Source organism: Manacus candei, unplaced genomic scaffold, assembly GCF_025592945.1.
Source record: "Manacus candei isolate 608988 ecotype Guabito, Panama unplaced genomic scaffold, ASM2559294v1 h1tg000089l, whole genome shotgun sequence".
NCBI lineage: Eukaryota > Metazoa > Chordata > Aves > Passeriformes > Pipridae > Manacus > Manacus candei.
In genome coordinates this window covers 1,551,145-1,571,233 of record NW_026138137.1, presented here as the reverse complement: position 1 = coordinate 1,571,233, position 20,089 = coordinate 1,551,145, and the positions used below count along the sequence as shown (strand labels likewise).

The following is a 20,089-nucleotide window of genomic DNA, read 5'->3' as shown; positions in this document are numbered from 1 at the left end:
AGCTCCTGCATCATGTCAGAGAAGACATGGCAACACAGTGACATGACCCCGCCGTTCTCATCAGGTTGGCAACCATCAGTACAAAGCTATTAAATCCAGCCTTTCCAACTCCTACTTCTCTTTTTCTAGACACAAAGGAAGTCCCAGTCATCAAAAGAATAATGCATATTATCCATACAATGGAGAAGAAACTGAGACATTAGAGGGGTTTGCTCCAGGTCATAGAGGAGGTAAGTGCCATAGCAAGGACTACTGGGAATATTTTGAATCAAAGTAATTTATAGTGTTGCCATTAAATTCTTTCTGAGCCTACCAAGCCTAAAAAAAACATTTAGACACTGAAATTGTATTTATTTCTCTTGTCTGGAAGTGCCCCTGAGAGTAACTCATCTGATAATCTATAATGAAAGTCCTGAGCACTGATGCTTCAAGTCCAAGGTGTTACAGCAGCCTGCCTTGTCTGTCTGAGTTCTTTTGTCTGTGGTTTAGTGCCGTTTCATACATCCTGAAGCACACATCCCCAGTAAAGACTTAGAGAATTTCATGGATTTAGTTTGGTTTTAGCGTGGTCTGTGTCTTATATTAAGCTATAAAATTATTAATTTTGTAAATGGTTTGCATTTACTCAGAATTCATGAGACCAACCAAGTAACTTCTAAGCACAGAACTATCCACTGGATTGTTTGAGAGCTACCAGACTTCACAGCACTGTTATCGTAATCATTTTAAGGACACAGCAATTTTATTGCATTGGGCTGCACTTTCGTTTTTCTATGCTTGTTTCCTCAAAGGCTTTATTAGCCATAAAACCTTTTTAAGCTTACTTCTGTTTTGACAGCTCAGCAAATTCCCACTTTCTGTAATTTTTTCCCTCTTTTCCCAACACCAGTAAGTGTGAATTTAAACCTCTTAATACAGACAGGTTCAAGTCCAGACCAATTTGTAACACAAATGACACTCGCTAAAAATCAATGGCAGTGGTCAGGCCACGAAGGTCAGAGGAGATAACGGCATCATGGAAACAGGGGAGTGAGAGAGAAGTTGAGAAGGATCAACTCTCTGGAGTTATAATGGAAGTGTGACACTGTGCCAGCCTGTACTTGCATTACTTCGAACATGCACCACCTCCAGCTGTGTTAATAGTAACAAATTCATACAGATGGCTTGTCGCTACCAGAAGCACAGAAATAATGGCAATAATCTGTGCCATAATTGTGAGCCCTCCCTTCTGAGGCTGAAATGGACCCCACCAAAGTGCTCCCTAATGCATTTTAAGCTGATTGCTAGAAACAGCCATGGAGTTCACTTGTCGTGCACCCTGAATCTCTGATGCAAAAAAAGCCTTGAAAATGCTAAACTGTTCTTTCATAGCAAATCACTTCTCCATAAAAGTAATTAATAAATGAGATTGAGGACAACTGGTGATACACATTTTGATGCACTTCTGACTTTTCATTCTTTCCCTTCCTTAAAATTATCCATCTTTCTCCAAGGCAGCACAAAGCCTAGACCAATTTATAATGCAAACGGTTTGAACTAAAAATGACAGAGAATATCTGATGTCATAGTGTTAAAAGAAAGAAGTTAAAGAAACACAAATATTAGTTGACAAGGGGACTAGAGCACCATCCCTATGAAGACAGGCTGAGGAAGTTGTGGGTGCTCAGCCTGGAGAAGAGAATGGTTTGTGGAGACATAGCAACCTTGCAGTGTCTGAAGGGGGCCTACAAGGAAATCAGACAAGGGCCAATGGAAAGGCAGAATTTCTATTCAAAAGAAAAAAATAAATTTTTTTCTCTGTTCTAATTTATTCTGTGTGTTCTGAATTAGTCCTCACTTATTTTCTATTTATGAAATGACTCCATTCTAATTTTTAGTGGTCAAACATTTACATTTTGTACACATTATCTGAATCAAGAAATTAAAAATAAAAATCAGGCTTGAAAATTAAATGATGGCATTTTTCTATCTGAGCTTCCCAGGACTGGGATGAACAACACTGATGAAAAGGTACTATCAGATAATAGACTGCATTATGATACAGTATGCTGCATTCCCAGGAATCCTGATCTTTGGCTTTTTATTTCTCACTCATTTCAAAAGTTTAAAATTCATCACTGTTTCATAATGACCCAGACGGTAATTAACCAAAAAATATTGTGATACACTAGAAGTATTGACCACATAGCATTGTGAGATATTGCAGCATCTCAGGGTTTTAACAACTACCACTGTTTGTGGAAACAAAGCACAGTCTCCAGCCCCATCCCTAGTCTGGGGATATGTAATGTGCATTTCTATAGCCTGGAGCCAGCAGAGGAACCTGAACCTGCTCACAGACAGGTTGTGGAGTATCTGTACCAGCTGCTCTCCCAAAGACTTGGCATGTGAGACCTGAACAATGGATGCTAAGGTGGCACAGAATGCATGCAAAGACAGAAATTGGAGTTTCTGGGAATGCCTGGTCTGGAAAACCAGGCCAAGAGCCATTTCCATTCAGCTAAGTGGAGAGATACAAATGTGAGGGAGTCCTTGTGGTGCTACTGGGGACTCCAGGCACACTCCCACAATTGTCTATTGCCTTTCATCATCTCAAGGGACCAGAGTGATTCCTTGTCATTATTGTCATTAGTGCAACACATGAGCTGGTCATCAGATGCATCAATTAGAAAATTTTCTCTCTAAGTTCCTCTAGAAGGGACAATCCAGAACTAGTCCCAAGAGGCATAAGAGGAAAACATCTGGAAAAGTGAAGCCCTTTAAGGAGGGAAAGATGGACACTTGGAAGGACTCTTCTCTTGTAAAGTGATCTACATCAGGAGGGGAGAATCATGTTCTGTCATAATGTATTTCAACAGATCTTGAAAGTACAAAAGCTAAGGGCAACTGAAGTAGAACAGATTATCATGTTATCTCTCCACACATAACAGATAATAAATTCAAAATATACAAAGCTGAATTCTTGCAAAAAAACCCCCAACCAAACAAAAGCCAGTGTTTATTGCTCTCTGTGGCAAAGCCACATTAGCTATCACTTTTCTGTTATTTTCTTGTGGATGAATAAGAGGCATGAAGTATCATTTTCCTATGGGAATGTATAATATCAAAAATAAGGTAGTGAAGGAGTAATGGGGGGGATATAATCTCTATCACTTTCTAAGTACCACAAGAAAACTGGAAAATTACAGATGGGAAAAAGATTTTAAGTCTAGAAAACTCTAGGGATCACGAATAATTACATGCGAAGAGTTAGCAACAATAGATTCTAGAACTATGTCTCTACCAGTTCTGGTGCTGAGACAGAGTGACCAAGTTGTGTCTACTAGATAATTTCATAGGCAAGGATTTTCCATGTGTATTATTCAGATAGGGGGTCAAGTTGTGCTGTCAGAAGCAAAACCTTGGACTTTAAAATCAATTATGAACATTTATAGAACCTATTTATACAAGGGAAGAGTCTTCTAAGGAAAGGGACAAAGTGAGAGACAAAAATGTTGCATTTAACTTTTTTTTTAATCTCAGCAATGCAGTCCCTTGGTGATTTTATCAGACTTCAGTATCAACAGATTTTGTCTTTTATGTATGTTTATAATTTCTTTTAGTTTTTAAAGCTAGTTGCAGAAGTTAATTGAAGAATATGCACAAATCTCTTTCCCTTGACAAAGTGCACTTGTAGGTAGAATAAAAACTTCCAAAAGGACAGTGAGATATACAGAGGAGGTCAAATCTTTTTGTATATATGTATTGAAGGACAAGAACATTCTGTTATTATTTTCTAAAAACAGCTGAAAAGCCTTATGGAATAAAAAAGCTCAGCTTCTAAGAAACATCAAGACCTTCCAGTAACTAAGAACAATAAAACATATCAGACCTGTTTCATTGCTGTAGAGCTGGTGATTCATTTTTCCTATTTATTTTAAATTAAATTTTTAAATGCAATTAAAATGTTTCCACCTGGTAGGGGAAACAAATAATGAAGATCATAAAAATACAATTCTTTAATGACCTACCTAGGAAAACAGAAAACTTGGGGAATAAACCAAGAGTTCTGTACAACCCAGCTTCAGGGTCCTAACCTGAACACCACCCTGAGGAAAGTAATCATTATATGCAAAGCAGTATCATTTATCACATTCGTAAAGGTGAAGAAGTAATATCAAGCATTTGGAATTAACCTAACCCTTCAGCACACTAAATGGGTCAGACTAATCATATTCAATAGCAATTTTATACTATAAACACAAGATCAGTTTTCAGCTTTTTCACAACACCTGAGCAGAATACCAGAGACCTCAAATGAAATGCACAGACATGCATGTAGGATCCAATTCAGTTAAGAAGCTATGAGCAGATTTACAGCCTATGTAATTTTACATAGACAGTCTGGAATTGAGAGTTAACATATGACAAAACATGAAATATCTAGGAATTGCCTAATACAACAATGCCAGAAGTTGGCTCACAAGCTAAGAGAGCTGCCATAAGCTGTCTGTGTTCTAGTCTGTGATCTAGTATTTATATGAAAAACTACAAGCACATGCCTTCTGATAAATCACAAAACAGGACAGGCTCCTCTGCATTAGATGTCCAAGCATGGTGTCAGGTGAGCATGACTTGATTTGAAGCTTGAAAGACTGTGATAAGTAGTAAAAAGAGATGAACTTTCAAACTAGGATTTTTCTTAGTGCGTTTAAGTCTAGCTACTCAATCTCATATTTGAGAAATTGCATGCCAGCTTGGCTATTTAAACTGCTGAACATGCAGCAGCTTACATTTAGTTTTACTGGAGGTGGTAAGAACTACATATTCTGGAAAGTCAAGCTTTGGCTTTCCTCATGAGACACTCAGGAGACTAAACACTGTGTAAATGTTTTGATTGTGGGATCTAGGCCCTAATTTTAGAGCACAAACTGCCAAACAAATGGGAGCACTGGCATTTTTTTGAACACAAAAAAGAAAGTTTTCCAAACTTGAAGAACTAGAATTTCAGAAATAGGAAGAGCTCTTTTGTCCTCTTATTTGAGAACTCACGCTGATGTACCCCCACTATAGCAGAGAGGTATTTTATCACTATGCTTAAAGTAGAATATAAATGAAAATAACCTCTAGATATCATTTTCTAAAACATAAGATTACTTTAGAATTTCAGAGTTAAAATTAATAAAACAGTTCAAAGCAATTACACTGAGAAAGAAAAAAATCTTTTTCACGCAAATTCTACAGTGGTAAAATTGCAATTTTTTGAAAGGGAAAAGAGTAAAGAAAATAAATCACCAATTTGATTGGTTTCTCAGCATAATAAAGTGCTGAAGCAGCACAGTGGAGGATTTGCTGGACAATTTTCTACACTGAAACTGTCAATTCATTCCAAACCTTAGCAGTGATGGATATTATGGATTGGTATGGATTGCATTTCTCCAACCATCCGAAAGGTCACTTGACAAACACAGCAGGAGTGACCTATTGTTCTTGCCATTGACAATCAGACTGCCATTTGGACAAGTCTTTAAAGTATTACAAATCTTTTCTTCAACTATTAGATGGAAATGTTTATCTTTGGTTTGTGGCACAATTAAATGCTGGTATCTTAGCAGTTCATGGAGTTCACTGAAACAGTCTCAATATCTCCTCTGGATCGTACTTGCAAAGCCTCAGAAGCTAATAGTGAATGGATTGCTCCTGAAATGTCAACTACACCACCAAGTAGAGTGACCTTTATGTTGGAAAAGACCTCTAGCATCAAGTCCAACCATGAACCTGGTACTAAGTCCACCACTAAACCGTGTCCCTAAATGACATATGTACACATCTTTTAAATACTTTCAGGGATGGTGGGCAGCCTGTTCCAATGCTTGTCAAACCTTTCTGTAGAGAAGTTTTTCCTAATATGCAATTTAAACATCCCCTGTGACAAGTTGAGGCCATTTCCCCTCTTGATCCCTCTGACGAGCCTGCCCTCCAGCAGATCAACACTCTCTCCCAACTTGGTGTCACCTGAAAAGTGACAGAGGGTGCATTTGATCTCCTCATTCAGATCATCAATAAAGATAATAAATACTCAGTACTGAGCCCTGGGGAACACACTTGTGACCGGCCACCAGCTGGATGTAACTCCATTCACCACCATTCCCTTGTCCCAGCCATCCAGGCAGTTTTTCACCCAGTGAACAATGGACCTGCCCAAGCCATGAGCAGCCAGTTTCTGCAGGAGAATGTTATGGGAAATGGTGTCAAAGGCCTTAAAGTCTGGGTAGACACATCCACAGCCTTTCCCTCATCCACTTAGCGGGTTACACTGTCAAGAAGAGATTAGGCTTGTCAAACAGGATCTGCCTTTCACAAACCCATGTTGGCTGGGCCCTGCCTCCTGGTTGTCTTTACATGCTGCATGATGGCAAATAAAGACAATCCACTCCATGACCTTCCCTGGCACCAAGGTCTGGCTGACCAGCCTGCAGTTCCCCAGATCTCCTTCCAATCCTTCTTGTACAAGGGATTTACATTTGCTGACTTTCAGTCAACTGGGACCTGCCCAGTTAGCCAGGACTGCTGGTACATGATGGAAAGTATCTCAGTGAGCACTTCATCCAGCTCCCTTGGTACCCTTGGGTGAATCCCATCCAGCCATGGAGGATTATGTTTGTCTAAGTGGTGTAGTGGATTGATAACTGTTTCTTCTTGGATTATGGAGGCTCCATTCTGCTCCCCATTACTGCCTTCCAGCTCAGGGGGTTGGGTACCTGAGGAACAACTGGTCTTATTACTAAAGGCTGAGGCAAAGAAGGCATTAAGTAACTCAGCCTTTTCCTCATACTTTGTAACTGTGTTTCCCCCCAGTATCCAGTCAAGGATGGACTTCTTTCACTTTATCTATCTAAAAGCATCTTGTCCAAAAGTTGCTAAATTTATAATAATCTAGTACATAAAAAAGTACTTTTTGTATTTCTCCTACTGAAAATGGTAAAGAGTCTGAAGAAAACTGTGCTGGATTATATCAGTTTATATGGAGTCCTCTAGAACCAAGAACATTTGGACAAATGATCTTCTTCAGCAAGTTTCATTGAATAATAACAGACATAATTCAGGGAAAACCCATCAGTGGGAGACTAGCAGGAAGAAAACCAGATAAGATGACACAGTGAAGAATCTCCAGGTTGTGAACACTGAAATTCAGAACATTTCCCACTACACAGAGCTCTGAAAGCTCTAAGCTTTACAGAATTTATGAGCCAAATAAAGTCTGGATGATCAAAGGAGATGGTGTCATTAAGGTACTCTTGGGTATAAAGGAGCCTTCCAGATTGATGTGAGTTAAAAGAGCTGGGGGAAGTATTGCTGAGCTGAGGAAAAACTGGCTTCTACTGCTTCACATAACATTCATAGGCAGGATCCAAGAGGTGCAGTTAAACTGGGATATTCCATCAATTTTTGGTCTGTTTCTGATATGCAGCCACATGGATTTCAAAGCAACACAGTATAGTAAAAACACAAATCCTCCACAATTCTGTTGCCTTCAATCCCATTAAGAATTTTGAGGCAGTCAAAAGAATCAATCCATGCTAAAGAAGTTCCTGTCTCAGTTTCTCTATGATGCTGGGCAGTGATTTGTAAGCTCATCCTAAAAATTCCTAATTTCTCACAGAAGATGAATCATGATCACTAACCAAATATAGCATTGCTCTCACAGGGGGAAAAAGGATGTAAAAGTGCCTACACCATTCTAAAATCCCAAATGTTCCTGTAATGAACTGTGTATCACTAGGGGGCTAAAGTTGTCTTTTGAAAGTACAGCATTAAATGTCAAATTCATTACTGACATGACCTGAAATCATTAGGTCTTTCTTTCTAAACTAGCTGCATATGTGATGTTTGGAATCCTATATGTGTCATTTTCAGATCAAAATGAAACCACAGAGAAAATATTGCGCTTTATTATTGTGGGTGTCATTCTTTGAAAGAATGACTCAGGCATTGATATTTAGACTACTTTCAAGTCAAATATTTAAAGCCTGCATCCTAACCATAAGCACACTTACTGACATATTGGAAGGTCACTGGAACATGAGAAGACAGAGAGAGGTCTAAGCAAAAGACCTACAATCATCTGCAAGGGCGGAAAGGCAACTGTAAGAAAACGGAACTGTTTTCTTGTATTTTCATCAAAGTATTGAACAGGTCCCAAACAGTTTCAGATGTATTAAAAATCAGGCCTGTGGCATTTTCCTCTTGCACATTCATATTTCATTAGTTGCAATGACTTTATCTTTTCTCCTGTTAAAAATGCCATTCAAATTGGCTGCTATACTTACTCCTTCACTGTCACAATGTAGCCGTATTCTTTCTCCTCAGAAGACTTCACTTCAAGTTGTAAGCCTTGTCCCATGTTTTTCTGAGGCTTTTCATAGGAGTTTCCATCCTGCATTAAAGCATTCTTAATCCAGTAGCTGGTCTTGCTCGGGTCATTGGAGTCAGATTCACTGTTCTCTGCAGCTGTCAGCTCCCTTGAGAAAGTCTCACTTTTTACATTTTCCACACCAGCATTTATTTCTTCTGAAGAGTCAGTTTCTTCAGATTTCTTGGTTTCTATCTTAGTAGATTCTTCAGGGCCAAGGTCTTTGGGCACATTTTCAGATAGTGCATTCTCATTCAAGAATTTAATTAGTTTTGCAGTGTTCTCCTATATGAAAAAAAAAAAATTAAAATTAAGTACAGGAATGATATACTGAACCAAAACTAGATTAAATCTTTCAAATTCTAATTTATATGGCAGAGTCTACTCATACAACTGTTGCATGGTCATTTTTGTAATTTCTGTAAGCTGCCAGACTGTGTTAAGAACATAATGTTTACTCAGTAATAATAAAAGAGAGCATTAAACTATGCCACTATATTTTTCCAGAAGTTTTCATGTGTCTGTCTGTTTAATTATTGATGAAAATAAAACTTTATTATCAGCTAAGTTAATGAAAAGGAGAAAGAATATAAATATCCATCAACAGGTCTATGTGTTGGGCCTGGAAAGGTGAATACTTCTTAGGTCTCACCAGTTATAACAGAGGAGAGGGAACAGATATTATATGACCAATTCTATTTCACTTGTTCATCTCTAGAAATGGTGACAAACTGTAAGTGAGTGATCCAATAAGCTAAACATATGATCACAGAAAAAAAAATCTGTCTAATAAATCAAAACAATAATCAAATGAGCAAAAGTCAAAACATGTGCCTGGAACAATTCCTTAGCTGGTTTCATTACATAACTTTATTGCAGCCAAGCATTTGGGAGCAAATGATGGTTAATGGGCACTTTGTGCTCTGTGTCAGAGTTTATTCTATTCTATCATATCCTCGATTCAAACTGCCACTGAGAAATCTATACATGGCACCCTCTGTAAGTCTGTTGTAAATACAGCACTTCATTCCTTGAAGAATTTCATCTGGTGGTTAAAGCTTCTGCCACATTGTTCATGTGTGTGTTTTCCTTGTTTGGTAGAAGGGTGGAAGAGATTTTACTGTGAACACAAGAGGATTTGCCCGTTTATGGTCTCAGAGTATTAGCTCTTGACAGAGTATATAGTAGGAGAAGTTTCACAGAGTTTTTAAAAGTATTCCTTTGACATTTTTCTGCTCCATGAAACCCAGAAAAATGAATATACTTCAAAAATGGCTGAATATTGGAGAGAAGTCCATAGGATACAATTCAAAGCTTATGAGGAATATTGTAAAAGTAATCTGGATAAATGCTAAATTTGATGTTAATAGCTAGGGTAAGAGATGTAATGCCCAGAACTTTTGAAATGTCTCTGATATTCAATGAATTAATGGTAACACATGTTATTCAATGAATTAATGGTAACACATAAAACTGAATGACAGATCCCATGAAAGGAGAGGGAATTTTGAAATACAGCCCATCCCCGTCCCAACACAAACCTTCAGAGGGAATATATTTACTCATTCACTTCTGAAAACCAGTGAGATTATCTGGGTAAGGATGCTTACATTCACCAGAGCTAAGAGCCAAAGGACAGGGAAGAGTGTTTTCAAGAACACCTCAATACTCAAAATTTATTAACTTGAAGAAAAGCCTTAATTTGTCTGAACTTTGGGAATCTGTTATGAATTATCTCTATTTACAAATTAAAGAAAGGCAAAAAAGGACTTGATTTTGCTTTTTTGAACAGCAAACCTAATTTTGATTAAGACTTAAATCAACGTTCATTTGATATTTCAATGCATCAACAACAACTTGCCTATTTGTGATATTGAATCATAGCCACAGAAAACACAGAACAAGTCTTACATTTCAGAATTGTGTTTTTGACCTTCACTGCATAGAAACCTAATATTCTGAGATGAAATACTTGTTTTATTAAAATACTGGTACTCTACCTCTTTATCAGTTCTTGCACTGGCTTCATGCACTCCATTGTCTGTAGGATATGAAAAACACCAATATATAGTTATGAAGGGCAAACACAATGTACAAAACAAAGACTCTCATAGGCTGCTTTGTAGCAGTGGCCTTTTTATGTAATTTAAACATTAAGACATCAAAGCTGAAAGGGCACAGTAAAGAGTACTGTATAATTTGTTATTGTTATTCTAACCCCACTTTGATAGCAAATTAATGCAAGATCAATAGACAGAGTACTTCAAGAGCCTAAGTAATAGTGTTATTTTGCTAATTAAGTGTCCAGTTGTCATATCAGTTTAACAATATCTAAGTAAAAAAACCCTATGAAATTGCTCTAGCTGAATGAACATTTAGAGTAAAAAAAAAAAGGAAACATATACATCCCTCATACATGTTTTGGTGGAAGAAGATGACTTATTTCAATAGATATCATTCACCAAAACCATATTACAGTTCAACTACAGTGACGATATTCAGTCACTTCCTTAACCTCAGTCAAATAATGCTGGCTTTTTGATTTATGAACTGGGTGTTATTCTTCTTTCTCAGCATGATTTGGTTTGGTCCTTCTAATATACAAACAGATTTGGCAACTAAAATAAGCAGAATATTCCTAACTAGTAAGGATTTCAGTATAACATTATGAAAAAAGGTAGTAAGTTAAAATAACTGTTAAGGATTTATAGTATACATTTCTGGTGTCCTAGATATTATAACATTCCTAAAATAGAAAATGACTGACTGATAACAAGTCCCACTGTGGTATCCACTCATTAATGGCAATTACTGTAGCTCCTGAATCTGCATCACCAGGAAAATATATATGGAGACAGAAGCAAATAACCATAATAACTCTTTTTATTCCCTAAGCAGGAAAGGGAACAAGTGGTTTTGTACCTCTACTTGTCTCAGACTTTCTTCTGCAAGTAATTGTGGCACATTAAAGAATGAATACCTGTAAAACATTTTTTTTCCCACGTTTTGAAATACATCTTGTAATATAATAATTTTCATTATCATTTTGCTTAAATATCTCATTCTCAAGAATAGGAAATTAGACCAAACAGCATAAAGCAATTCCTATTTCAATATAATTGTGTGTGTAGGGTTATCTTGTTTGAGAACCTTGAAGGCCAAGTGTTCACAAACAGATTTTTTTTGGTAAATAAAGAACCCATTGTAAAAAGAAAAGAACAAAGCTAAAATTCTGCAGCCTTTGGGGAAATACAGAAATTTCTCTCACAACTTCTTTAAAATGGATTTTTAAAAGTCTGACACCAATGTGAAACAATAGAGGAAAATTTGGGACACCTGGTTTTTTGTTGTACTTAACTATTATAATGAATACCTGGTATATTAATGCTGTTTTCCATTAATCCCATCTGAAACTCTGTCATTCCTTGAGCATCTCCTTTCTTTGTTTGTGCTTCTGTTTTGTCTTCTTTAGTTTTTCCAGCACCATTTTGTGTTTCTTGCTGAATGTCAACACTCTGAATTGCAGTGGCGATAGTATCAGCGATCTCATCCAGTTCTGTTGAGCTGAGATTCTCCACGTTCACTTGATGTTTCTCTAGGTCCTTCAATACATCTTTAATAAGTGTCTCTGGATCACAAAACAGCATAAGCACATGATTTAGCTGCACACATGAAGCACATGTGCCTATATCAGAAAGCATCTTTTGTTTTTCCCAAAAGACAGCTTTTCCTTCCTGGAGAGCATCTGTTTTCTAAAGGAAGGCATACACATTCATGCAGCATTAAATGGATGTTAAAGTTTATGACAAGGTGGATCTGTGTCAGGAATGGGTGATGTATGTCACTACAACCCAGCAAGTTGCCCTAGAGAGAGGGCATAAAATTATCACTTTTTCCTTACAAGAAGAGCATTGTTTCCTAGTCTAGACTGACTAAAAATACTGAAGAAACGTTTTTGAGGTAGCTTAAATTTTTTTTAGCTGCAAAACAGTGCAAACAACACTACTGTGTCTTAGAGATCAAGTTTCTTTGTTGATTTGTTCTTTGCAAGATGAAGAGCTATACAGACTTCTGGGGGAAAAAATGAGAGTCAGATATTTTTTCCTTCAATCAAAAACTCCTCTTCAGTTAGAAGTGGATATAGGTATATATCCATTACATACATGGATATGAAAAAAAAAAACCCTTCTAAACTTTATTGATTTCTCTTGTAACTTATGTATTTTCTCAAAGATATATATATATATATATATATATATATATATATATATAAAACTTGTTTTATATATGTATATAAAACTGAGGAAGAAAACAAAAAAAACCCGAAACAACAAAACAACCTGGATGTGATAAACCTTTTGAAGATAAGGAGATTCAAGGACAATGGATATTAAGGGTGAGTCAGAAGATGGAGCATAACAGCTCTTCAGGGAATGCAGTTTTCTGACTGTATATATTGCATCTATATTTCAGTACCAGTCTGTATAACTCTGCAAAACTCAGCCTAATGTCCCTTGGAGTATGAGAAACTAAAAGCAGGGCTTACTGTAGCCTACCAAAACCATTTTCAGTCATGCCTCTGTTCTGCTTATTCATTTTCATAAGGATTTTAGCACACACATGCATATGCATGCAAACAATAAAACTCTTTCTCATAGGCAGTATTGTGTAGGAAGATATGGACTGCTTTTAAATCTCTGTTGAATGTATGAATTTACACAAAAGCAGTGTGAAGACAACATTCAGTGTTTTTTCTCAATAGTGACATTCTCCCTGTTAAGCCCTGTGATTGGACGTGTTCATCATCATCTTTAAACAAGACTTTGGGACCATGCTGTCAGCTTTCAGGTTTACATAATGTGAATTAAAAAGTAGGAAAGCAGGAAAAAAAAACCTGATGTAAGAAGGGTTAAAAAGAAGGAATTTTTTTTTTCATAGCAAAGCAGAAAGAAGTAGGTAAAGACCAGGAAAAAGTAGGTGTAGTCAAGAAACTTTTCTGCTCCAGGGAAGAGGCAGTAGAATGTCTCTGATTTTGCAGGGAGACAAGCATCAAGGATTATTTATCATTGGCAAAAAGATGCCTTACTTTGGATACATCTGTCAGCTTTTGGACCCCTCAATGTTAACTGAAGAGGTGAGAGCCAGCAGCTAACTATCAGCTTCCCACTGCCATCTCAAGGCAAAGATTAACTTCCTCCAACCTGGCCCATAATTCAACAACCCAACAAAATGCCATTTTCCCTTAACTAGTTAGTCCATATAAAGCAAAAAAACTTAAACAGCTTAAATAATAGGTTCATTGTGAGTCAAAGAGCATGTTGACACATGGGGAAGGTAGTTCTGATTTACTTTCTGTTCCAGGTGAAAAGGAAACATCTTTCCAATAATCCACCATGATGTTATTACAAAATTATACTGATTTAATTATAAAATTCAGCTGACTTTGTAAGCTGTGAACTTTTGAAATTTACCTTAAAAAAAGATAGTTTTAAGCACATTTACATGCAGCTATCAATAAAAAAGACAGGTTAAATCTGTGATGTTACTTCAAACTGTGACAGCCGACAAAGATTTTGCTACCATACTGAAATAGTGGAGTGCTTTGTACAGGAAAGTGTTCAGCAATGAGAGTCAAAGACTTAAACTCACAATCTGTGCCAAATTCTCTTGGCCAAGATACTTGGAGGCAGCAAAATTAATATGGAAGTTTGATGGAAGCTTAGCAACACTTCAGAGAAAACTTTGAATACTTTCCTTTCCACATTTCATTTTATTGTATCCATCCCCTTTATGAATTTAACAATACAGTAAAAACATAATGACCAAATGCTTTCATTTAGAAAGGTGATCTACAAGAGCAAATTGGTCCAAACTGCAACTAAAGTTTTCAATAGACTTGATTAACCTGAGTTCAAGAAACTTTTTCAAGAAGCACAACAACTACCTGGCAGATGGCCACTTGCATATGGTAGCAATGCTGAAAATTAAGCTGTTGGAAAAAACAGTACTGCCAGATTATCACAGGAGCCTTGTGCCTTCTTAGGTATAATTTCTGTTCTTATGTTTTATAGAACTATTGGGCAATAACTTGACAGAAAAAACTAAATTATTGAAGCAGAGCTAATAAAGTCAGAAAAGAGAATATATGTCAGATCCGAATCCAAACTAAAACTTTACAAATAAAACATCATTGAAGACAAATCTTGAAAGAGAATTATATTTCAGGACATATATAATTAAAAGAGTTATATTAATGTAACACTACTAGATTTTTGTTTGTTTCATTTGATTCACAGCCAGCTGTCAAGACCAACTACTGAGCTGCTCAACAACTGCAGTCAATGTAGCTTTGTCATTTCCATTCCATTTCCTTTTTTCCAAACTAACTTTTTTCTGTACCTATTGTCTTAGCCAAATCTTATCTCTCCAGCCCACTTTCATAGGTTCATAGTCAATTAAAAAAAAAAGGTTCAATATCAAACAAAATGGGAATGGGGGAACAGGGCAGGGAATAACATGAGAAAAAAAATGGCCAAAGGCCCTAATCCAGATAATGCTGAGATAAGGCTCACTGCAGGTCCTCCTGGTTCACTAAAACCCAGTTTTATATAGTGGAGCCTCCTTTTCCTTCCATGCTGGTGTTCCTGCCCTGGCCATTGCCACCTGGGCACAGTTCATCAAATGAGCTCCTAAATGCCTGTGTTGAAATGAGTAAAACTTTGGCATTATATGTTACTTTAGGCATATAATTATATTAAGCATATAATTTAGGACCAAAGGCAACATCCAAAGCCATTAAGTATGAGGAACTTCATGTTTTTAGTACACTAGGAGGGACAGTCACCAAAGTGTAACAGCCTGGTGAAATGTAGGTCTACGTGAAGAATCTTGATAACTTCACGAGGCTACTGTTACGATGTTAGTCCACGTCCATATTAAATATGGATGTTTCCACTTCTTGTTATGGCACTTGTTCATGTTTGCAATAATTCCCAAATTATTGGATAAGGCTGATACACAGATAAACATCAGTGCATCTGTTTACAAACACCTTTCGGTAACGTGGTGAACGTATAAAATCTGAAAATATTGTTGCAGAAAGACTAAAAAGCAGATGGATACTGCAATGGTACAGCACTTAAGCAGCAAAGGTGCTCGACCATGCACGTACTCGTGCACAACTTTATACTCTCCAACTGACCCCTTCTGAAGGGACTCAGCAATGTCAGCCACGTTTCACAGGGCTTGTACCACAAACCAGATTTCTCCCTTAGCTCCAGCTTTCCACGTGAAGAATGCAAGTTGCCTTTCATAGTTGCCTTGGAACCATGATGACAATAAAGGCATATATACCCTAGGTGATGTAATTTTTAGTGTAATTTTTGGTATAATTCCCTAGTAGTTAACATCGGCACCTTATGAAGGGAGAACAGCTTTTTATTGTATAGCAAGTAAATCATGCCTCATACTCCACTGGCACAAGTACCAAAGCCAACTTGCCTGACCAACACATGGTATGGCAGCAGTAACTTTGTTAGAAGTCTCACAGAGTTGTCTTTCTTCTTCAACCCCATCACCCTGCTGACCACACATTAGCTGTACACAGCAGCTGAGCGCTGTATGGAATGGTGATCCCAGCTCTGCAAGGCAGAGGATGTACAAAAACATCTTTCTTCCATAAACATGGAAGTTTGCTATTTTTTTAAAGACTTCTGAATTACTAATTTTTTGACCTTTTCAAAGCAACAGAAAGATGTGTTCTGTAATATTTAACACATCAACAATGAGGAGACTAAAACAAACCACATAAAACCAAGCTAAATTCTAAATACAGCTGGTGCAGAAGAGAGATTAACAATTCCAGTATTGCACAGTGACTACAAAGGCAGTACCCACGCACATCACACTACTCCTAGAGGTAACAGCTTCCAAATCTGATAGAAAAATAGCTCCACATTTTCTTCTCTTTTATTTCTCCCTCAGGGTGCCTTGTTAGCAGATTTACCTGCCACTGTTTTGTAGCAATTCTCAGGACTAATCGGCTCAGTACCTTCTGGATTGTTCTCCCAGTCCAGTTCCTTTATCTAATCTTGTATCAGATGTAGTAGAGAACTGAGCATCTCATGCTTTCCAGCTTTTTAAGAGTTCTGTGGTTTACAGAGTGCAAGACAGAAACAACCTGCAAGTGTACAAGAACCCTGAAGTGCCAGAGAGGTAGGAGAAAGGTTAAAAGCAGAAGGAGATGATGCAGTCAGCCTGGGAAATCTGAACCCAGACCACCACCATTCCAATGGACAGCATTTTAAGCAATGAATACACTGGGATCTGTCCTCACCACTTACTTATGAGATTATTAAGTGGCTCAAAAATACAAAGGAAACCATATTATTTTCTACTCAATTCATAATGTTATGTCAATGCAACATTTAAAAGCAACTGCCATGGCAGAAGTTCCTACAGGGCATATTATGTATGAGAAGTCAAAGTAGTACAACCCAGTGAATTGTGAAACATGTTATTCCCCGTAAGTGTTAAGCATTTTTTTCCCAGTTGGCTCCTACCAGGAAAGGTGAAGTGGAACAGCTGGAGGATAATGAAACCAGCGTGTGCCTAGTTTGTTTTGAGTCTAGCAACAAAATTGTCTAACCTGTGCAAGAGACTTACAGTGCCACCTGGATTTGATTTTACATTATAGTTCGTTCCTTGAAACCTATTATCTCTGGGCACCATACCAAGAATGCTTTGACTTTTGAGCATCCTGTAGATTGCAAGCATTATCATTCCTCTGCTGCAACTTTGACATTTCTATGTGTTTGTGTGTGTTCTGGTTTTGGGGTTTGTTGATTTTGTTTTAACCAACAACAAAACAAATCAAAGAACATTACACTTTATGGATGATAACTACAAGAGGGATGTAAAGGAATACATATCACCAAAATCCTCTGGGACAGTGGTGACTGCAGTGTAACAGATGCAGGTGCTTGACAATGGCTGAGGATCAATTCTTTCATTTTTCAAGCATTCTGAACCACTGGAATAACATCAATATTAAGATTAATTTAAAGTAACAACAAAATTAATCAGAATTATAAAGTCTATGTGATCCCCAAGATTCGTTTTATAATGCAGTGCTTAAAGCTTATCACAGAATCTTGTGGAATGTTACCCTCCATCTTCATTTAAATATTTGTCAAACTATCATGTACAAAAGAAACCAGGATCTGGTCATTTTTAAACAGCATTTGCAAAAAATAGATGAAAATCCAGCAAATGGATTGTTTGTTACAGAATGTCCAGACAAAACTAAACACAACGCCACCCTCCTGTATCAGTCATGGAATTGACAGACTCCTTCCTTCTCTGTGTTCTGCAACAGAATTTATCTCACTTCTGTGCTTGACTTCAGATTTTACCCATGGTCCTTGAATTTCTAGTTAAATAAAGAGATATGGAACAAAACCAGGCATTTCAAATTACCTTTATAACAGTGTGGGATGACTGCATGAAAACAGATTTGATAGCAAAGATATAACCATAATTACGTGCTGTTTGTAAAATGCTTTGAAAATATAACAAGTTACATAAATGCTCTGTCTTACTGAGTGCCATATATTTCTGCATGCATATGGAGGGTGGGTTGAAGAATGTGGGTAGATGTTTGCAGGGAAAGAGTAGTTAGAATGGTGAACATTGTTACTGTGTTATGGTAGATATAAATATGCCAATAGTAGGAGATATATCAACTGTCTAATTTTGTTTTCTTTCTCTCAAAAATGTTCACTGAGCATGAGGGAAACTTCAGACAAGATAAAATAAGTAAATATCAACTTTACCATCCACTACAGTCAGAGGGTCCTTGGGATCATCCTGGGAAGCAGATTTATGACTCAGCACCTCAGGGGTTGGCCTCAGCACTCCAGAAGCAGGCCTTGGCTGGAACAGCTTCTTCATTTTAAAATCTTCTCCTTTTCCTTTGGCAAAACTTCCATCAAAAGGACTGACTTGTGTGGAGTAGAATCTATCAGCATAAACCTGAGACCCTTTAGTCCTGCTGTGAGGGCTTTTGTCGCTGCTTTGTGCTGACAAGTTCTGGGTGATGTAGGTGTGCAGTGCAGCCATCAGGGTTTTTTGGTCGAGCCCCATTTCTGACTCTGGTGAGAACTTCTCCCTCTGGCTCTGGCTGAAGGTCCTCTCACGGAGGCTCTCAGCGAGCTGTTGTTGGGATTTTGATGGACGGGCCAAAGGAGGAGCTCGCTCTTTGGGGTTCCGCCTCGCGTAGTACCTGACAGGATCATTGTAGATGTAGCTCTGGAGAGAGAAGAAGGTGGGAAAAAGGAATGGATCAGTATTGCTTTGTAATGGCTACTGTTGTGCCGGAATCTGAGGCATAATCCTCAGTGCTTCACAAACCAGGAAAACAATAACTGGAACCTGTAACGTGAACGTCGATTGCGAAGCTCAACATGCAGAGTTTGCTTCAAAGAGGCATTATCACTTTGGTGCAAATTGTGTAAAACAGTTGATTAAACTATTAAAAAGCCTGAGAAAGAGATTGATCGAACCTGATGTTGACTATGTATGCACTGTTTGTATTCAGTCAGAAAAAGAAAATTTAGTAAATCCACTTTCCCTTTGGTTTTTACTAAAGTTGTGGGGATAACTATTTTTTCAGGTTGCTAACCAAAAAGTAGCATGTCAAATTGAAAATATCATTTTTAGAAGAACACCAAGAAAGTAAACCAATTCTTTGGCATGCATGAAATTTTTCATTCTATTTTAAATTCTTTTTTTTCCCCACTAAATTAAATGTTTCATCAACAGTATAAAAATGTAAAAATAACCTTAAAATTGGTTTTTAATTTATTATTTTAATTAATATATTGTTTTCAACACAGCAAATTAAACAACAATGTAAAAAATGTGTTAATCAAGCTAAACCCACATTTTATTGAAGAAGTACTGTGAAAAAAAAAAGTGGAAACGTGAACTTGCACTATTTTTTTCTATTTTCATTTTCATATTTTCATGGAAACTCCAGATGGAAATTATATCTACTGTCATTTAATCCTAAAGACATTTTTGCTATGATCACAACCTTCACTCCCTGCTAAATACAAATTTGAACTGAGAGGTTTACTTATATTCAGAATTATTCCAATTAGATTCTTTGTTTATAATTCCCTTAGGACACTTTGCTGAAGTTGCATCCCATACTATATGCGTGTTGAAGAATGGGTCCTGTTTCTCAGCTGTACTGTCCTGGTGCCACAAACTACGTCACAATCTGGGAAACTTAGGACAGGGATTATTTCAGCTCTCACTGCTATAAATTATAGTGAATCACTGATGTCCCTGTGCACTGATAGTGTAATTTAAGACAGAAGGAGCTGCAAAATACAGAGAGGGTGAAGAGACTATATGCCCCAGAACAGAGTCATTAGTAGGATTCAGATAGAAAAATCATTATTTATCTATTTCTTAATGTACTTTGTAAAAGCAAAACAAATAAGGTTGGTTAGCTATTCCAGAGATGAAATAAAACTTTCAGATTTTATCTGGGTCTTTATTCCTGAACAATAGTTTTGCTCTCCGTCTGAACAATTTTATTTCTTCTGATAACAATCAACTGATTTTAAAATAAATATTAATATCTCTTGCTTTCCAATAGGGTTTTCCACTGCTTAGGAAATGATTGAA

General features: G+C 37.1%; 1 protein-coding gene across 1 annotated transcript in view; it reads right to left on the bottom strand.

Annotated features, from left to right (window-relative positions):
• Positions 1-20,089, bottom strand: part of PTPRN2 (protein tyrosine phosphatase receptor type N2) — a 643,008-nt gene that overhangs the window by 384,609 nt on the left and 238,310 nt on the right. Inside the window, exons 6-9 of the mRNA XM_051812861.1 lie at positions 18,226-18,700; positions 11,766-12,020; positions 10,393-10,433; positions 8,310-8,677 (exon numbers count right to left, since the gene is read on the bottom strand). Coding sequence (XP_051668821.1) covers positions 8,310-8,677; positions 10,393-10,433; positions 11,766-12,020; positions 18,226-18,700 — 1,139 coding nt within the window. The remainder of the gene's footprint in view (positions 1-8,309; positions 8,678-10,392; positions 10,434-11,765; positions 12,021-18,225; positions 18,701-20,089) is intronic.